Raw genomic sequence first — 18,672 nt, 5'->3', positions numbered from 1 at the left:
AATAAACATATAAATGGAAAAGAAGAGAGAGAACTTGACAACTAATGAAATAAAAATCTTTAAAATGTAATTAAATGCTAGGCACTTAATTTAACAAATCTCATAACACACTCACATTCCTTAATTAAAAGCAAGGAAAACGTTCATTACTATAAGGGTATAATAGTATTTATATAAAACATAAATCTAATTATAAATATGATATAATGTAAACTACCCTTTTAACCCTGTTATGGCAATGCCATTATGTCTCTAAAGCATTTTTGTTTCTAAATATATACTTTGTGCATGAAAAGAAAGACAAAATGTAACATTCTTGGATGTTAAATTCAAACCAATAATAAAACTTAAAACTGTAGAGCATGAATAATTGCCATTATAGTGCATACAAAACTTGGGAATAGAAGTTACAAGCAATGTAATCAAACAAGAAAACGGATAATACAACTCGCCAACCTTCATTTTATTCCCAAATGCTTTTTCTCAAGCAATCGTTATTCTAAAAATTTATTACCACGCCTACTGTCAGGAGAACTTGAACTCAAGCTCATTTCTTACAGTGCTTTTCGAGCCATTCCATCGTGACACTCTTTGGCCTCTCTAGTGGCAGTCCAAGAGCTCGGTCCCAAATTAGCTGTACCAACAAGTAAAGGAACAAGGAAAGAAATTTCAGTTAAGAATCAACGTAATAAAAATAGGAAACTAGCAAATGAGGGGGGCTATGCGCGGTAGACAACCTGAGCGCAAATGCCAATAGCTCTTGATACGCCAAAAAGAACGGTGTAGTATCTATTGTCAATTAGAGCACATCATGAGGAATAATAAAATAGCAGATCAAAACCAGCATAAAAATTTTTATAAATGTACCTTGCTTCTGTTAAACCGTAATAATTGAGCAATACTCCACTGTGGGCATCTACATTAGGCCATGGGTTCTTCACCTGCAAAAGTCAGATCCCAGAAACAAACAACCTACATCAGGACAAAGATATGCAAAACTACAAAAGAAGAGCATTCACATGTGTATACATTTTGAATGAGACAACATGCAGAATATAGTGAAGAATTGTCATACTAAGTTATGCCGAACGCATGAAGAATTCACCTAAAACGTTTAAGTCCTATCTAATAAATTTGAAATCTAACAATTTTTAAGAAAAAAAAAACTTAGCTTAATGCCAATTGCCAAAAGAGTAAAGAGTGAAGAAATCACATGTAAACTTCAAAGGAGATTTTAGTGTGAACCAGAGTCTAATACCTTTCCAAGTTCCAATAGTATTGGGGGCACTACCTCATAAAGATTTGAAACCTGCAGCAGATATATCATAATACAGTTAATAACTGAGTCTGAATGTACACCTATATTTATCAAGGCTAAAGCAGTTACTAGTTTAAACAGTGGATCATCTGGCATGTGCTTGAGAGCAAATTCTCTCTGGCATGTGTATCTTGGATCAGTATTGCGCAAAACTCCATGTCCATATCCAGGAACAACCTACAGTATAGTAACATGTAAAGGATGAGAAGGTCAAATCAAGATGGAAATCATAGAAGAATAACCACAAGACTGAAAACAATTAAGAGGGTTTTGGATGCTGGAATGTAATGTGATAGCTAACAAGAGAATCAGGGCCTTTTTAAACTGCAGAGCGGGTGCTCAATTTATAATCAGAACGAGAAAGATGGAATATAATTTCTGCATATTAGCAACTGAAAGAAAAGCAGCACTCTAGAGTAAGGTGGCAGCATTTGAACTCAAGCACCAGCATTAACTATCAACAAGTAGTAGTTTGTAAACTTTGTAATACTATCAATCTAGTGATCTGATATATGAAAGTCATGAAAGATGAAGCAAACTCAACACAAATGGGTTTCATAATTTGCAATGATACAGATAAACACTACCTTGCCACTGTTCAATGTTTTCCAGACATATTTTTTCAAATCTTCTTTGCTAACATTTTCCCCACATTCTTCTACCACTGATTTAATCCATAGCAAGACTTCCTGTATAAGACCATAAAATGAAGCAGATAGTTAGGAATATCAGATATGTTTACCTTGCAGTTGGAGATACTGTCGGTGGTTAATGGCCACATCGCCACAGTACTTTTTTGGTTTATGTTGAAATTTCAAAAATATTATTTATTCACAAACAAAACGTAGATAAAGATAACATGTGCTCCTCTGTCCAGAACAAGGAACTGGATCTAAGTAAAAGGAAGAACCCCAGAGCTAAAGTAAATGTAGCTAACCAACTTTGGGGCAAGACATAGAATAATATTGCAATTAGTCTATTGGTTTAAAGACAAATATTTTATTTGAACGAATGGTTTCCATGTAAAGGTCAATTCCTTTATAAGTCTTGAGTCTTAGTGATCATCAGAACAAATAGATTATGTATGTTGGAATTAAGGACATGCACATTTTAGCACCTGATTAGCAAGGCCATGAAGTGGACCAGCTAGTCCATTTAATGCAGCAGCAAATGAGAGATAAGGATCAGAAAGGGCGCTAGCAACCTGTGCAAGTACAATGGCAGCTATTAGAAGAAAATAAAGCATGATATTCTACATACGCCAAAATGACATGAAAGTTGTGCTGTCCATCAAAGCAATTCAGTTACTTAATCAGTAGTGATTCTGTCAGGTCAAAGTCCTTCGGGAATAATGATAAATAAAGCATAATGACACTTACCAGATGGCCAGTATGGGCACTGACATTCCCACCTTCATGATCACTGCGTGAAGTATTCAAATTACACAATAGATTAATATCTTATTTAATCTGCTCATGTTATTTACAATGTAAAAAAAAAGTTGTACACTGAGTCACTGATACATTATGATGAAGAAAATCACAACACCTATGGATGGTCACATAAAGCCTCATAAGCTCTTGCATGGCAGGATCATCAAAACCCAGCATATGTGCGAAATTCCCTCCATAATCTAAAGAGTCGTCCATTGGTATAACTTGCCCTGCATGGCAGGATCATCAAAACCCAGCATATGTGCGAAATTCCCTCCATAATCTAAAGAGTCGTCCATTGGTATAACTTGCCCATTCTTGTACATCCTTTACAAGTTCAAAAAAATGTTACAAACATAATTATAAACAGAATAAGAAATGAATTCACATGACCATTAGTTTTTTACAGAATGCATCATTAGTGCAATTAGTTTGAAAGATTAAACTCAAGAATCCCAAAAATTATTCCATTCAACCAACCTGCGGTAGACATATGAAGCGACAATCGGAAGTTGAGCAATCAAACTAAGGGAGTCCTCATATGTTGGTTCCCAGTACCTGTTGAGGACTAACCATGATATTCTGAATAGGAAATAGTTTGCTTTTATTAGAGAGTAAAGCCCACTTATGAACTTACTTAGACTTGTGGATCCCTTTCTCATATGCCTTCTGGAATTCACTTTGGACCTTTAGCAAAGAAAGCACAGTATTTTTCAGTTGAAAGCTCGCTACATGAGTGAACAGCTCAAAGCATAATGCAAGCACAAACTATTGCTGAAGCCAATGCATAGCCACTAAGGTGTTAGCATCTGTGGGAACAACATGCTCAGACACAAACATTAGAGAGATTTCCCAATCCCTCAGATTTGGTTTTACATGTTTATGAAACAAAGTATCTTATTATGAAGAGACTAAATGCATAAAATTTCTACAGTTATATCCACTTAAACCAATATATGTAACTACGTTTTGCCTTAGTATCTTTCTTATATAAAAAGAAAATTCATGGTCACCCTTTCGGCTTCCAAAATTTGAAGATAAAAAGGTTCAGCTTATGAATAGCTATTATGAGAAGAGTACTCATCACCAGTTACAAGATTTAAATATCACATCATCAGGATAAATTTAAATAAAACTTTAAGAGCATAAAGATATACTGCGACGAGAAGGTAAACTAGGTTTCTTGAATCAATTCTATAAAAAATAGTAAATCATCATTCCACCTGAAGAGCCATAACACCAGTCGCAAATTGAGTCATTGGATGAGCGTCAACAGGTAGGGCATCAATAGTTTTATACACGTGACCTAAAATAAAAAAGAATTAGTATAAAATTGAGCTTGCAAAAAATGTTGTAGCTATAAAGGCAAGATAAGTTTAAAATTTTCTTGGACAACTGTTGAAGTTTCAATTACAAAAGGATTATAGGACAAATAATTTTATTTATGGAGGGGATGTCATTAAGGTTTAACAGAAACATATCTAAGAAATAAGAATATCTCGAACATTCTAGCATCTCTAAATATAAGCCATACAGCTGAAAGAAGAAGTTGCTACAATTGGATACGGATGAACAAGTTGCAAACTGGTTTGTCATTTCCTATAATACCTAGCTAAAAACTAATTTGAGAGTTGGAATGACCTGGGACAGTAGCACGATTTCTTAGTTCCTTGGATAATGAATCCACTTGCTCTTTTGTTGGCACCTAACCCAGGCAGGGAAAGAAAACAATTAGCCTTCCCAAAAGAAATCAAAGCACAAGTGAAGCAAACACGAGCAAGTGCATAGCGTAAAGACACAAAAAATTGATATAGGGAGTAACATATTCAGGTATACTTGATGCAACTATAGTTGATGGGTGGGTGGGGGCAAAAGAAAAAGTTAGCAACCTACTTTTCCTGTTAAAAGGAGCCAAAGGAGGCCTTCAGGTAACGGTTCTCCTCCAGACTTGGCTGCAGGTAATAATTTCTGACATTCAGGAATAGACAAACCCCTGAAGCGAATTCCCTAAGACAAGTTAAGTGCCATTAAGGTACATCTCAGTAGCAATTGCATAATAGTATAGAATTTACAGTCTGCATGCAAAGTGTACTGAGGAGTTGCAGAATGCCATTGATAAATACCTCTTCTGCATCAAGTAATGAAGTCTCCCACAATAGTCCTGTCATTCCTCTCATTCCACCAATTACCTATTGACAATGAACAAACAAATCCAGTATTAATTAAAAATTCTCCTGGAAGCATCAGTCGAAAATAAGGATAGCAAAAAAAAGAAGATGAAACATGTACCATATCAACAGTAATATTTCCCAGCTGAACTTTACCATGTTCTGATCTAAGCTTCTTCAGGCGTTCCTGAGACAACATAAAATGAAATGAGCGATTAAAATGGATATGATAAAGAGCACAATCCTTTTTGTGTCAACCATAATCATATAGGAAAGTACCTGTTGTTGAGGAATCAATTCCTTCAGCTGGGAATGTAGGTCCTACAAAGAAGCCAAAGGTATATAACCACCAGTAAATATCAGCTTAGTTTTTAGGAGAACAAGTAAACACAAAAACAGAATAAGAAAACTTATTAATCTTGACCGGAAGTTGGGGAAATAAGTGAAATTGTTATTACAGTGGCCCGTATCTGTATAAAACCCAACTGTTCTCCAATGCTAGAAATACACGAGCATAGTCCAATGGAAATCTAGTAAGTACTATAACACAAGAAGAAGTAAATTTGTTTTAAGAATATAGTACTACTAAAAAAGTTTAAAGAGCACAAATTCCATTCAAACTTGTTATTAGAGGTATTATGATTGCTGCATCAAATAAAACGTGATTAAAAAGTAGGAGTGCAAATGGCCTCCAACTAAGTAAAGCTACTTGGGGGTCTAATTATTGTATTAGCTCTGAATTTTAAAAATGTTTATTAAATAGAATCTGGCCACTCAAAGTCCTAAAGGGAAAACTCTTCTTATAATCTTATATGGTCCCCCTTCAAAAATAACAAAACAAAAACAAAAGAACTTTATAATATAATTAGCAAACGTTCATACGATAACTATTTACTGATTAGCCCTTGTAACGATATTTAAATTGGTAAAATGCTATGTGGGCCCAATAAGTGGCCTAGAGTTTTTATTTGGGTATGGTCTAAGTGGGTCTGATTTGAACGTGTAAATACATTAATAGAGAGTATTTTTAACAATCAAACTTTATTATGGGTTTTATATACTGCAGTATAATTTAAATAATATAGTACTACTACTACTATGTATAGTTGAAAAAGTATAAAAATAAGTGAATGTAGAATATATTTTTGGGAGCAGTAGCGCATGTCTGAGAAAATGAGCACGACAACAAACGACATACGCACAAACTAGTTGTGGCCTTTGAGTCAATAGACGAGCCAAAGCTGTTGTCGTTGGTGGCAGTTGTAGGCTGGATTCGTCGCTCCATACGAAAATGAAAATCACATGTTATGCATATGCCGCCTTCATTCCCCTTTTGAACTCGCCCCTCGCATCACTCATTCAATCTTTTCCTTTTTACTTACTACCATTTTCGGTAAAGAATCTACAGCTCTACTTAATCATCTAATCTTTTTCCTCTTTGTAAGGTTATATTCAACAATCCTTCTTTCCCCCATAAGAATTGGTTGCCCAAGTTTTGATTTTGATAACAGCATGCGCCACTGCATATCCAAGTTTGTTAAATGGCATCCGCCTCTCAGGAATTTCAGCTCTGTAAGTTCCTTCAATCAATGGCTTATGATATGCAGTTTTCAATTTTATTGAGTGTGGAGTGTGTCTTGGATTGGATGCACCTTGTTTGATGGAATTACCTTTTGTTTTTTCTTTTGGAATTTATGTGAATATTGAGTTCCTTGGTAGATTCGAACTCGGGATATGGATTAAGATTGTCATTTTAATTCAATCCAAATTGTGTTATTTGAAAGTTTCTTTTTTGCCATGACTCAATGGATGTAGGCACTGTTGTAGTATTAATTTCTTGAAATAGTACTACTTCAGTATTTGGATATCTTTTTTTCTTTATCCTGAAGCTGGATTTAGCTTAGTGTGCAACTTTTCTTGGTGAAAATATCTGCTTTATTGGAGTTGAAGGCTGATGTATTCATTATGAATCAAATTGGTGAGGAGAAGTAGTAGTTCATTTGAACTAGTTGGTTATCGATGATCAGGTGTTCACACGCTTGATTGTAGTAGTCTGATAATTATCAAAATGTATTAAAGTGCCAAGATCATCTTTAGGTCGAAGAAGGTGGAGTCAAGGATATTGTGCTTGGTTTCCGCTGAGAGCTTAAAAAAGGAGCAGATGTTTATTAGGATTTTCTGTAATTTAAAATCTAAGCGTTAGTATTTGATTTTCCTGTTTTGGTAAGTTTGCACCTGGACAGTGACTGTTCCCTTGGTAGCTTCCCAGTTTACTGCCTCCCCAGCGACCAAAACCGCTGACTTGCAGTTTCCTAATAGTGATCAAACTTCATTTCAGGTGAACAGCACCATCATGCCTCACGTTCTGCAAAATAACAATGATGGAATAACTTCAACAAGTGAAAATAATGATGTTACCGCTTCAAAGATGTATGATCCTACATGTAAAAAGTTTCCTGCGGATGAACCTCTTTCCAACATGCTCGTTGATTCATTTGGGAGGCAACATACTTATCTGAGAATCTCATTGACAGAGCGTTGTAATTTGCGATGCCTGTACTGTATGCCTGCTGAAGGCACGGAGCTAACTCCGAGCCCTCAACTTCTTTCACAGAACGAGATTGTTCGCCTAGCAAGTTTATTTGTCAGTTCAGGTGTTAATAAAATCCGTCTGACTGGTGGGGAGCCCACGGTTAGGAAGGACATTGATGATATTTGCCTACAGCTCTCACACTTGAAAGGGCTAAAAACACTTGCTATGACAACTAATGGAATCACCCTGGCAAATAAACTTCCAAGATTAAAGGAATGCGGGCTTACTTTGCTAAACATAAGTCTAGACACATTGGTTCCAGCAAAGTTTGAATTTATGACTCGGCGGAGAGGACATGAAAGAGTGTTGAACTCCATCAATGCTGCTATAGAGTTGGGATATAGTCCTGTCAAAGTATGTATTATTGTTCTGGCTGTTTAGTTCTCTTATCTATTTACCGATTAATATGGATTAGAACTCAGGAGTTTCTTTCCTCTGCCATGACGAGTCAGTATATATGAGTTAATGTGACTTTCTGTCAGGTAAACTGTGTCGTAATGCGTGGTTTCAACGATGATGAAATATGTGATTTTGTTGAATTGACTCGTGAAAAGCCAATTAACGTAAGGTTTATCGAGTTCATGCCTTTTGATGGGAATGTCTGGAATTCAAAAAAACTAGTACCTTACTCTGAGATGATGGATATTTTGGTAAGGTAGAATTCTAACATCCCTATTTACAGCTTTCAGATTTTTCCATTATGAATATGAATGGTTAAATTTCCTTAACAGGTCAGGCAAAGTACTCCAGAGAATTCAGGATCACCGCACTGAGACAGCCAAGAATTTCAGGATTGATGGGCATCAGGGTACAGTTTCTTTCATTACATCAATGACTGAGCATTTTTGTGCCGGTTGCAACAGACTGAGACTTTTAGCTGACGGGAACTTTAAAGTTTGCCTCTTTGGTCCGTCGGAGGTAAAACATTGCCTCGCTCATCCTCACTAATAGTTTACCTCTTTAGTACTCCATGATTAAGGGTTTGAAGCATATTTCTTTTGCAACCCTTCCCTTCAAAATGCTAACTTGCTCTACGTGTTGGAGTTGAAAATGGCTTGATCATGTAAATTCGTGGTTGACACTTGGTTAACATTAGGTACTATATAAAATATTTTAAGATTATCGAAGGAAGCTCACTCGAACAACTTCTTAGTCCTGTTTCATCTTATTGCAATTATCAGTGAGTTTGTCTGTCAAAGTGCCAGGCACGGTTAGATTATTCTTTCAGGGTAAGTTTTATTTGTTGATTGTGTAATATCTTTAGTAACCCCAGTTATTCCCCAAACAACTCTTAGGCACAGTACGGTGAGCATGTAGATTTTGCTAACCCCGTGCTTCTCATCATGCTAAAAATAACGTTTGCTCCTTTCAGGTTAGCTTGAGGGACCCCCTGCGGAATGGTGCTGATGATACTGAACTTGAGGCGATTATTGAAGCAGCGGTAGCCCCTTTTGTCCATATTCTACCCAATTTTCACAATCACATCCGATTTTTTTCTCATATTTTTCAAGCATTTATTCCACTTACCAGATAAAAAGAAAGAAAGCAGCTCATGCTGGGATGTTCGACCTTGCAAAGACTCCAAACAGACCAATGATACACATTGGCGGCTAGAAATCATCAGGCCATATGCATTATTCTGTACTCCATACCTTGTAAGTGCTCCTTTAATATTCCAATCAACTCATAATGTTTAGTTTCTAATTTCTATAGTTTCAAATTGTGTGGTTTAAACTCAAGAAAATTGCTGAGTATGCATGTAAGACATCGCGACAATGATTCTACATATCAGAGGATGAGTTAAAAACTCATTAAATTCTGTCGTAGGACTATCAAATGTACTTGTTTCTCATGGATTTATATTAGCTTCTTGGTTCTGCTCATCTTGTGTTATGCATGCTGCATATTGATACATCCATGTGATACTTCTGGCAAATATCCCTCATGATTTTGTATTTCTTCTGTTTTAGTCATCAGTCTCACTTGCCCACTGAAGAAAAAAGAAGATAAAAATGCATGAGAATCTCTGCTGAGACATATGACCAATTTTGATGTAAATTATTAGTACATTATAGTTGCAAAAGTTTCTAAAAACATTGAAAATATATTGCCTGTTTCATGTATTTGGGATAATATAATTTCCAATTTTCTCTACATAGCATATGATCTTCTTCTATAGGAGGTGATTGAGAGAGAGAGAAAGAGAGTCCAGACTGGCCATTCTTGTTTACCATCATAGTTGGGGTCTATGGACCTCCACCTCTTTTGTATCTTGAAACAATTCATTTTTGGGTGCATATGATATTATTGGGTATCTAGAAACAATTCATTATTCCAAACCCTCTACTTCATTTATTAATTTCCCTTGTACTCCCTCGTCGTCCCTTTAGTTTTGGGACATTTCTTTTGGGCATGGAGATTAAAGAATAAATTTTAATGAGTTAAATGGAATGAGAATAAAAGTAGGAGAATTGTGAGAGTAGAATAGCAAACGGAATATACTTAATAATTGACAAATGCATTTTAGCATAGAAATATCAGAGTACAGCTAATAGAGTCCAACCAGACATTTTATAAAGCCAGAGATATCAACTCAACATTATGGTCCCCAAATGACTTATTATCCAATTTCCCATAGGATGGACAAATTTTACAATTTACAAATGTAAACAGAACAAGTGGACAAGGCAGTAGGAAAGTTTGCAACAAATCGTGTCGACTCAACATGTCCAAGGCATAACATGAACTTATTACTTCATCCAACCACTGATTACTGAACTAGCAACTCCTATATAAAGAATTTTTTATGTGGCAAACGTAGTAGTAATACTAATAAACTGATGCAAAAGAATTGTCACACATGAGTAAGGGGAAAAAGTGACAAATGCATAAATTAGATTAAATCTGGATGGTTTCAAGGAAAAGTACCAGACCTTTAAGAACAAAATTTAATCAAGTGAGCCACAAGCTGTTGAAAGGAGTTGTTAATGGAGGGATTCAGAGGACAAAATTTATCTCAAGTGCAAATGATGGTTACAGCATGAGTCTTTCACCCTTATGAAGCATATACCAAAGCTGGTGTAAGCTAGAGATTATCGTCAAAAACCCTATGGGTAAGTTGAGCAAGTGATTTCACCATGCAAGCTAACAACCCCCTCCCCATCAAATGACACTGAACACATCTTGCAATAGAGCCAACAATCAGGTACTATAAAGGGATTGTCGACAGATCACATATAAAAAATTGTGTGTTTTTTACAAGAAACATCAAGATTTTATTAGAAGCTTACTGAAACTGATGGTTCATGACCAATAAGCAATTGTTCCTTAAACATAGTAAACGATCAATATAGATCATAGATGAGCACCTATAATAGTGATATGATAAACATTGTGCCACAGAGTTCATTCTGCTGCATTTCCAATTTATAATCACTACTCGCTAATCTTTGGTTGTTCATCTACGTTGATCGATTACAGTGTTTAAGGAACAAGCATTTCTTTTTATGAGGTGAGAAGAATATTGAAATACACACTAAGTGCACTGCATCCAATCTATGCTTCCCTCTTTCTTTCTAACATAAGTATGCTAAATTATTTGTAAAAATGATAAAACAGCTTTACGATAACTAGTTCCTGGTCAACTAGGTAGCAACATATTCAATCGACCAATGACATTATGAACTAATGCAGTTTTTTAGCAAGACACCATTAAGTTTAACAAGAAGTTGTTATGTGCTTATGCAGCAGCACAAAAACATTTCTAAGGAGTTACTAAGAGCAGAATATGTTGTATAAGAACTTTAATAAACGGAAAATGCTTCAAAAGAAGATGGTATCAATATCAAAGCACAACGCAACAAATTCCATTTTTCAAATAGCAACTTAGGTAAGCAGCACTTGAGACAAAAAGTGAGAACAAGAACTAGCAGTCCGAACAATCTTCACATGCCTAGAGCCTCTAGAACCATAATGCACAATGCACATAGATGCCAATCTTTGAAAGTCAGTTTCTTTGAGCTCTATTTAGTGAACTGTTTAAAGTGCATTGGCATAAGCCAAAAAATTGGAAACCAACTAGAGCTAGTAACCAAATTCAGCCAAAAGACAATATAAACAAAACAAAAGAAAGCAGTAAGCAAATTACACCTCTTATTTCTGCCGAAACAGTACAAAATCCAATTAGAAATCCTCACCAAGATCCCAACTTTGAGCAAATGCATGATCGGTCTCGTCAGTTCCTCGCCGTATCTCCTCCGCCTGCCACCTCGGCCAGCTCGACATAGCCTCCAAATTGTTTCCTCTCTCTAATTCCCCAATCTGGCTAGGAGGAAATATACTTCCACTCGCAATATAACTCTCATCATTCCACCGATGCAACCTCTCAATATGCCTAAATCCATACAAATCCACCTCCAATTCCTCAAGCCTGACCGATCCCCAATACCCCTCCCCCTCATTCACCGCCACCGGCAGCTTGTGGCGGCACACGGGGCAGGAATTATTAATCTCGAGCCACGGAACGATGCAATCCGAATGATAAGTGTGTTTGCAAGGCATCACTTTGGCGACGGAGTCCACAGCGAAAGGGTCTTTGCACACTGGGCAGAGCATCGAGGCGTCGCTGTCGGTGGTGATGGTGAATTCTTCCAGGGATTCTATGGAGGACCGAGGGGCCGGATTCCCGGCGTCGGCGGTAGTGGCGAAGTGGTTGATGAGGCGGTGGAGGTAAGGGCTGCTGAGGAGGAAATTGTCGCCGGAGGGGGTAAACGCGGCGGAGGAGGTGTGGTCCATTTCCAAGGGGCAGCGCGGGGGATTCGCGGAGAGGGCGGCGACGTCCATATCCATCTACTCGAGGAAGTCGCGGTGACACTGCAATTTTTCCTACTAAAAAATTTTCAATTATAAAGTAAAAAATAAGTATTCAATCTGTGAGAAAAAATAATTTCTTTCACTAATTGTCAATAATTTAAAGATTAAATAATGAGAATTCACTCATTCCGGACCAACTATATTAATATCGAATCAACCCGATCAAAAAGCACCTAGTGCTCCCATCCCATTAGCATATTTTCTGTTCACTCCCTCTTTGTTATTTCTAGGTGGCATGTATTTTAAAAAATATAAAGAAAATGGATGGAAAAAAGTTAGTGAAATATGGGTTAACTTGTATATATTAAGTAGTTTTAATTGAAATGAAGGGGTGGAATATGATGATCTATTACCAAAAAGTGACCTAGAACTCATAGAGTTCAATTCATGGTCTCACGTTCAATAAGAAATCATAACATATGAAAGACATCAAAGACGCTTTGGCCGAGTGGTTAAGGCGTGTGCCTGCTAAGTACATGGGGTTTCCCCGCGAGAGTTCGAATCTCTCAGGCGTCGTATGATTTTTGGCTTTTCCTTTGTCGACCATTTTCACCATTTTATCAAATTTCCCCAATTTTCAGTTTTTAGATAGATTACCCTAAACCGCTCTAGGTTGCTACTCCACTTTTTTTTTTTTTTTTTTTAATTATTAACTTGTGATCCTAATTATGTCCGTGAAAAGAACAATACTATTTGGTTGACGAAATCATCCCCAAATATGTAGTGTGAAAATACAAAATCATACTCCACAAATGACTGAAGACAATAAAATTCCATTGTGTATATTACAAGGAAACCTCAGCACCAAACACAGTTGGCAGAGAAAGAGAAAAAGCGAATTTTGATTGTCTCAACAAACTTATTACTACTAGTAATTTCAATTTGAAATCTTAAAAGCATCAGTCAACCTTAGCAGTCTTGATCTTGGAAGCCTCGAGATCGGCGGCCTGCTTGAGGAGATTCTTATCGCCGTCCTCGAGCGCCATCTGGATGGGGTTGGAGCCGAGCCCCTCGGCGATGGCGAGCATGATGTTCCTGATCTCATCCCTGAACTCCTTCTGGTCCACGGTGCCGCTGTTGTCGCAGTCGAACTTGGCGAAGATGGAATCGTAGAGCTTCGTCAGCTCCTCCGGCGGCGTCGCCACGTCCACGCCGAAGTCGGTCTCGATCAGCCGCATCGACTCGAAGGCGCGCCGGAGCTCCGACCGCGACAGCACGCCGTCGTGGTTGGCGTCCAGCGACGCGAACGCCTCGTCCATGCTCTTCTGGAAATGCGCCTCGTCGTTCACGAACGCCTTCACCGTCGTGCCGTCGATTATCACCACGCCCATGCCTGATTTGATTGGATTTTTTTTTTGGGTTTAGTGTGTGTTGTGTGTGTTTCAATTTGAGGATATTTTACTTTGTAGAAAGGGATTGGGTGAATATGGGGACACCGTTGAATTTGGACCGTGGGATTGCTGGAGTTCTGTTCGTGGATTTCAGGCACGTGTTTCAGTCGGTTGTTATAATTAAGAATATTCTTATTTTCTTCATTTAGGGGGCATCGAATAAATTATAGAGTACTTTAATTTCAGTGGTTTGGACCGATTGGTGGTGGATAAGTACGATAGTAGTCTTTATTGTTGATTCTACTGAATTTGGGATTTTATTTATTTCTGAATGATGAATCTTTAATTATACAGGAGTAGGAGATATATTTACAATGGAAGAAAATAAAAAAGATAATACTCTTAAAATAGCTGATTCTACAAATCTTTATTATGATCTCTTCATATTTTCTAGATTATTCTGCAGTATATTCAACACTCCCCATCAAGTTAAGTGACGGGATTCCCAATACTTAACTTGCTAAGAACATTCAGAAAATTTTTGGTGCCCACTGCTTTCATTAGGATGTCTGCAAGTTGATCTTTAGATTTCACGAATGGGAATGGCACAATTCCAGCTTAGATATTTTCTTTAATGAAATGTCGATCAGCTTCTACGTACTTGGTTCTGTCGTGTTGAACTGGATTTTCTGAAATACTAATCGCTGCTTTATTGTCGCAAAAGAGTTGACAAGTCTTCTGTGACACCAATCCTAGTTCTTTCATTAGTCTTCTCAACCATAAGACTTCAGTTAATCCACTTTTAATTTCTCTACTTCTGCACTAGATAATGCAACTACCTTTTGTTTCTTGCTCTTCCAAGTAACTAAATTTCCACCGACAAAGGTGAAATATCCAGTTGTGGATCATCTATCAATCGGATTTTCTGCCCAGTCCGCATCTGTGTAGCCATGAATTTCCAAGTTGTTATTTTTTCTGAACATAATTTCGTGATCAAAGAATCCCTTCAAATATCTCACGATTCTCACTGCTGCCTCAAGATGGTCAACTTGTGGCCGGTGCATGAATTGATTTACCATACTCACAGCATATGCTATATCTGGTCTGGTATGTGACAAGTAGATCAACTTCCCAACTAGATGTTGATATCTTCCGTGATCCGCCAAAGGTGCTCCTTTGGTTATCTGAAGGCCATGATTCTGAGCTATGGGGGTTTCTGCAGACTTGCAGTCTATCATCCCTGCCTCTGCCAGTAGATCCAAGATGTACTTCTTCTAGTTGATGAAGATGCCTTGTGGTGATCTTAATACTTCAAATCCCAGGAAGTACTTCAGGTTTACCAAGTCTTTCATCTCGAATTCTGAAGCCAAATTTACTTTCAACCTTTCTATCTCCTCCAAATCATCTCCAGTGATAATCATATCATCAACATAAATTATCAAGCACGTAATTTTTTCTCCATTCCTCTTGGTAAACAGTGTATGATCAGCACAGCGCTGACAGTAGTCATATTTCTTCATCGCCTTAGTGAACCTCCTGAACCAAGCTTTTAGAGACTGCTTAAAGCTGACTCGGCAGTCGGCTCCAGTGTCTCCTTCAGCAATTCCCGACAGAGTCCGTCATAGCGGTCGTCCAATCCCCTCAAAAATTGGTACAACTTCTTGGTCTCATTTTCTTTGTAGTATATAACTGGCCCTTTTTCGCAACAGGTATACGGACAGGGCTTGCGGGATTCAATATTCACCCACAAGTCTTGGAGATCCGTCCTGTATTCTCCAAGAGTCCGGTTCCCTTGAACCACTTTGCCCGATTTAGTGTCCAGATCGTACACTTGCATCGGATTTTCCCGTACTCCAAACGTAGTGATGTGGCTCTTCCATAGGGCTTTCGTCGTTTGGTGTTGGGAAAATTGTGTGACAAGTCGTGGTTCCATGTTCTGGATAATCCACGAAAACACGGTGAAATCTGCAGCTTGCCACACTTTGAACTTTGGATCGTCGTTCTTTGGTGGATCCTCCTGCCCTTCGATGTGGTGGAGTTTCTCTCGGCTACCTATGTTGATTCGCATGAGTTTTGACCAGGTTGGGAAGTTGGTTCCATCGAGTTTGATGCCTAGATGGATCTGTTCGACAGTTTTGGCCATTTTTTTAGAATGTTTGGGCTACTGACTTAATTTTGGCTAAGGTTTTGTAGGTTGAAGGTTGAGAAACAGGGATGAATGTTTGCCCTGATCTCGGCTGAAAGGTTTGAGAATGGTATGAACGATAATGAATTTTTTCTGAGTTCGAGATTCCTCTTTTTCTTATTGAGGATCGAAAACTGCTCTTGATACCATGTTGATTCTACTGAATTGGGATTTCATTTATTTTTGAATGATGAATTACACGCTAATCTCCTCATTATATGGGAGTAGGAGATGTATTTACAATGGAAGAAAATAAAGAAAATAATACTCCTAAAATAGCTCCTAAAATAGCTGATTCTACAAATCTTCATTATGGTCTCTTCATATCTTCTAGATTATTCTGCAGTATATTCAACATTTATAATACTCACTCTTTTCTACAATAATATACGCTTGAACACAAATTTTAATACTTACCTGATAAAATAAAAAGAGAAATTGAAAAAAATAATTAAATTATTATTAGTGGATAATGAGTCTCACCTCCTTAAAAAAAGATTTTCAAATTCAGAAAATATATATTCTTGTCATGATGCACAAAAAAAAAGAGTGTACATTCATATGGGATCATATGGGATGGAGGGAGTATGATACTTTGTAATTTTTTATGATTTGGTGAAAGGTTGACAATTTTACACGAAAATATAACACGAACACATACGAAATTAGTCAAATTTAATTAGATTTGTGTTCATGTCAAATTGGTCCATTATTATGAATTTGATAATTTAAGATTGGGTTCGGAACTTCGGATTGAGTTCCTTATAAGTGTAGTTGACATGTGCAGACTTTTAAGATTGTATTTGACTTTTTAAAAATGGACTATTGACACTTAATATCATAGAACTTTCAAAAAGTTGAGTTTTTCCCATGAACTTTGAAATTGATAAATAATATCACGAACTTTACCCTGAGTTTATTATTTCCCCTCAATGAAAAAATCCCGGCTATACTACTCCATATTTACATCCCGAATATATGGGACGCATTAATTCTATAATTGTAACTGAATCCTAGCTATAATTAAAAATAACTATGATAGATGCAAGCAAGTTTTTACCTTGAATAAATAATCAAACAGATTCTCAAATCTGACAAACTTATTAGCTGAAATTGCAAGTAGGTGTATATTAGTCGATATATACCCTTGTCTTCGATCTAATTCGATATTTACAAGGAGATCGGCATCAAAATCGATTCCAATAGTAAAATTATATTCATATATTCATCTAAAAAAGAGTCCACATATACTTATTTCTTATAACAAATTAAAAAACCTACAGAGCTGCTAGAGACTCAGACTAGTGAGACACAAAGTAATGTTGATCGTCAATAAATAAGTTGGAAATTGTAAGTAGAATAAGTTAAGAAAAAGAGCAGTTAATAACATTGGTTTAATTTTATGTTTGTAACGAGTTAATTCAAAATAAAATACGCACAATAAATGGAATCACAATAGTTTGCGTATTTTTATTCCATAGAAAACTGAAAGAAGATGTACAAAATACACATTGTAACAAGGTGGTCTAAACCTTGTCTAATCAACTAAGAAGTGGAAACAAGCGGTCTTGGAAATCGGAGTGATAAGAAATCATGAGGAAGAGGAGGAAGAGGAGCAGGCCGAGCCCCCAGGGCGTGCCGCCGGCGCGGTTCTGCTCCGGCAGTGGGCGAGAGGAAAAGGAGGCGTTGAAGGCGGTGAACAAATGCAGGGTGAGGAGGAGGAGGAGCGGCGACACTATGAGGAACAGTTTGATCTGGTGGAAGAGTGGTTGGAAGATGGACTCGTAGTTGATATACCACGTGATTCCGAGGAACATGGAGAGTATGACCAGGATGAAACACAGGTGGACTTGAGGCGCCTGAGTGTGGCTGTAGCCCTTTGACATGATTGGAATTAGTGTTTTTAATTTTGCGGTGCCTGTGCTTCAGATTTGGTGGTTTATGGAGTACTTTATATAGAGAGGAGAGTCGGGTAGGCGTAGGCGGGAGATTAAGGTTTTGTTATTAAGAAGCTTTCGCCAAATCGGTTTGTGGATTCTGTTACTAATTTCTTTCTAAGTGGCATTAGTGTGTATATATGGGATGTGCGTCTGTATTTTATTAATGATACTGCATGATATTGACAACCAAATTTCGTTTATTCACTTTCTTTATTTTACACAGCATACGAATCAAGGTTTGATCTCTTCTATAATTTATTCATTTCTTTAAGTTATAGATTTTTAAGTCATTTGTAAAACTAATGACAGTTCTTGTATTTATGGTAATGCAGATAAGCAAATAAGTAAGATATTTCTAGCCTTTTATATATAAAGATTAAAGAAGATATATAATAGATGTTTGCAATCAATTATAATAGGCCGTCTTTCGATTATGAAATAGTAATCCATTAAGGATTAAGTTGTGAGATTATTTTAGTTGGAAGAATGGACTATCTCTAACTATTATATGATTATCCATTTAGAATTAAGTTGTGAAATTTAATCTCATAAACCAAATACAATACATATTTATTCTTGAGATATAATCTTACAAATCGAACAGACGGGAGTACTATTTTTATTGCGAAATGTATAGATATATATAGTGCATATTTTCATTGTTCTTAATAGATTAAACCTTTTAAAATAGTTAAAATGGGGATTTAAATGCTTAATCGAGTTTTGTGTTCTTCTTTCAGGATTGTAGAGATATCACTTTAGTCGGAAAAAAACTTGCTAAATTAAAGTGACTGTTGTATACATAGATGTAAAATAAATAATAAATAAAGAT

At 36.8% G+C, this 18,672-nt stretch overlaps 5 protein-coding genes and 1 non-coding gene across 10 annotated transcripts; 2 read left to right on the top strand and 4 right to left on the bottom strand.

The window, feature by feature from the left end:
* Nucleotides 1-321: 321 nt before the first annotated feature.
* Nucleotides 322-5,325, bottom strand: LOC125196486 (citrate synthase, mitochondrial). Its single transcript, XM_048095018.1, has 18 exons — nt 5,199-5,325; nt 5,041-5,106; nt 4,875-4,940; nt 4,645-4,758; nt 4,393-4,456; nt 3,975-4,057; nt 3,389-3,438; nt 3,232-3,309; nt 3,014-3,078; nt 2,867-2,930; nt 2,698-2,740; nt 2,436-2,522; nt 1,906-2,007; nt 1,388-1,495; nt 1,259-1,309; nt 868-941; nt 738-789; nt 322-634 (listed from the first exon to the last, which is right to left on the bottom strand). Exons 2-18 carry the CDS (start codon nt 5,041-5,043, stop codon nt 548-550), a joined length of 1,191 nt encoding a protein of 396 aa, XP_047950975.1. The 5' UTR covers nt 5,044-5,106; nt 5,199-5,325; the 3' UTR covers nt 322-547.
* Nucleotides 5,326-6,096: 771 nt separating this feature from the next.
* LOC125193060 (GTP 3',8-cyclase, mitochondrial-like) lies at nt 6,097-9,854 on the top strand. 3 transcript variants are annotated; one of them, XM_048090772.1, is made up of 7 exons: nt 6,097-6,491; nt 7,258-7,866; nt 7,995-8,167; nt 8,244-8,430; nt 8,885-8,953; nt 9,043-9,167; nt 9,692-9,854. In XM_048090772.1, the coding sequence occupies exons 1-6, from the start codon at nt 6,222-6,224 to the stop codon at nt 9,124-9,126; spliced, it is 1,392 nt and encodes a 463-aa protein (XP_047946729.1). In that variant the 5' UTR covers nt 6,097-6,221; the 3' UTR covers nt 9,127-9,167; nt 9,692-9,854. The 3 variants fall into 3 exon arrangements, with proteins under 3 accessions (XP_047946729.1, XP_047946728.1, XP_047946727.1); XM_048090771.1 differs by lacking the exon at nt 9,692-9,854 and adding an exon at nt 9,483-9,508; XM_048090770.1 differs by lacking the exon at nt 9,692-9,854 and having other exon boundaries at nt 6,098-6,491; nt 9,043-9,372.
* On the bottom strand, nt 9,238-12,399 carry LOC125193061 (RING-H2 finger protein ATL17-like). 3 transcript variants are annotated; one of them, XM_048090774.1, is made up of 2 exons: nt 11,662-12,399; nt 9,238-9,502 (listed from the first exon to the last, which is right to left on the bottom strand). In XM_048090774.1, the coding sequence occupies exon 1, from the start codon at nt 12,358-12,360 to the stop codon at nt 11,695-11,697; it is 666 nt and encodes a 221-aa protein (XP_047946731.1). In that variant the 5' UTR covers nt 12,361-12,399; the 3' UTR covers nt 9,238-9,502; nt 11,662-11,694. The 3 variants fall into 3 exon arrangements, with proteins under 3 accessions (XP_047946731.1, XP_047946732.1, XP_047946730.1); XM_048090775.1 differs by having other exon boundaries at nt 11,709-12,399; XM_048090773.1 differs by lacking the exon at nt 9,238-9,502 and adding an exon at nt 10,019-10,300 and having other exon boundaries at nt 11,709-12,399.
* A 419-nt stretch (nt 12,400-12,818) lies between these two features.
* Nucleotides 12,819-12,900, top strand: TRNAS-GCU. Its single transcript has one exon. It is a non-coding gene; the product is annotated as a tRNA-Ser (tRNA).
* A 241-nt stretch (nt 12,901-13,141) lies between these two features.
* On the bottom strand, nt 13,142-13,782 carry LOC125193063. The gene has a single exon (XM_048090776.1). It carries the CDS (start codon nt 13,713-13,715, stop codon nt 13,284-13,286), a length of 432 nt encoding a protein of 143 aa, XP_047946733.1. The 5' UTR covers nt 13,716-13,782; the 3' UTR covers nt 13,142-13,283.
* Nucleotides 13,783-17,441: 3,659 nt separating this feature from the next.
* Nucleotides 17,442-17,786, bottom strand: LOC125195318. The gene has a single exon (XM_048093485.1). It carries the CDS (start codon nt 17,784-17,786, stop codon nt 17,442-17,444), a length of 345 nt encoding a protein of 114 aa, XP_047949442.1.
* Nucleotides 17,787-18,672: the final 886 nt, after the last annotated feature.

This window comes from Salvia hispanica, chromosome 6, assembly GCF_023119035.1.
Source record: "Salvia hispanica cultivar TCC Black 2014 chromosome 6, UniMelb_Shisp_WGS_1.0, whole genome shotgun sequence".
In the NCBI taxonomy this organism is placed as follows: domain Eukaryota; kingdom Viridiplantae; phylum Streptophyta; class Magnoliopsida; order Lamiales; family Lamiaceae; genus Salvia; species Salvia hispanica.
The sequence above is the reverse complement of the archived record's forward strand: the minus strand, read 5'-3'. Positions and strand labels throughout refer to the sequence as shown.

Bases quoted from the DNA above. Each gene is read 5' to 3' on its own strand.
- LOC125193063 (XM_048090776.1), bottom strand. From the start codon at position 13,715: ATGGGCGTGGTGATAATCGACGGCACGACGGTGAAGGCGTTCGTGAAC.
- LOC125195318 (XM_048093485.1), bottom strand. From the start codon at position 17,786: ATGTCAAAGGGCTACAGCCACACTCAGGCGCCTCAAGTCCACCTGTGT.
- LOC125193061 (XM_048090773.1), bottom strand. From the start codon at position 12,360: ATGGATATGGACGTCGCCGCCCTCTCCGCGAATCCCCCGCGCTGCCCC. The intron at 10,301-11,708 runs GTGAGGATTTCT...TTCTTTATATAG, and splicing joins TGCTCAAAGTTGGGATCTTG to GAGTTGCTAGTTCAGTAATC.
- LOC125193060 (XM_048090772.1), top strand. From the start codon at position 6,222: ATGTTATGCATATGCCGCCTTCATTCCCCTTTTGAACTCGCCCCTCGC. The intron at 7,867-7,994 runs GTATGTATTATT...ACTTTCTGTCAG, and splicing joins TGGGATATAGTCCTGTCAAA to GTAAACTGTGTCGTAATGCG. The intron at 8,168-8,243 runs GTAGAATTCTAA...TTTCCTTAACAG, and splicing joins ATGATGGATATTTTGGTAAG to GTCAGGCAAAGTACTCCAGA.
- LOC125196486 (XM_048095018.1), bottom strand. The intron at 4,457-4,644 runs GTAGGTTGCTAA...TGCCTGGGTTAG, and splicing joins GGCTCCTTTTAACAGGAAAA to GTGCCAACAAAAGAGCAAGT. The intron at 2,008-2,435 runs GTGCTAAAATGT...GGTCTTATACAG, and splicing joins TTCATGGCCTTGCTAATCAG to GAAGTCTTGCTATGGATTAA.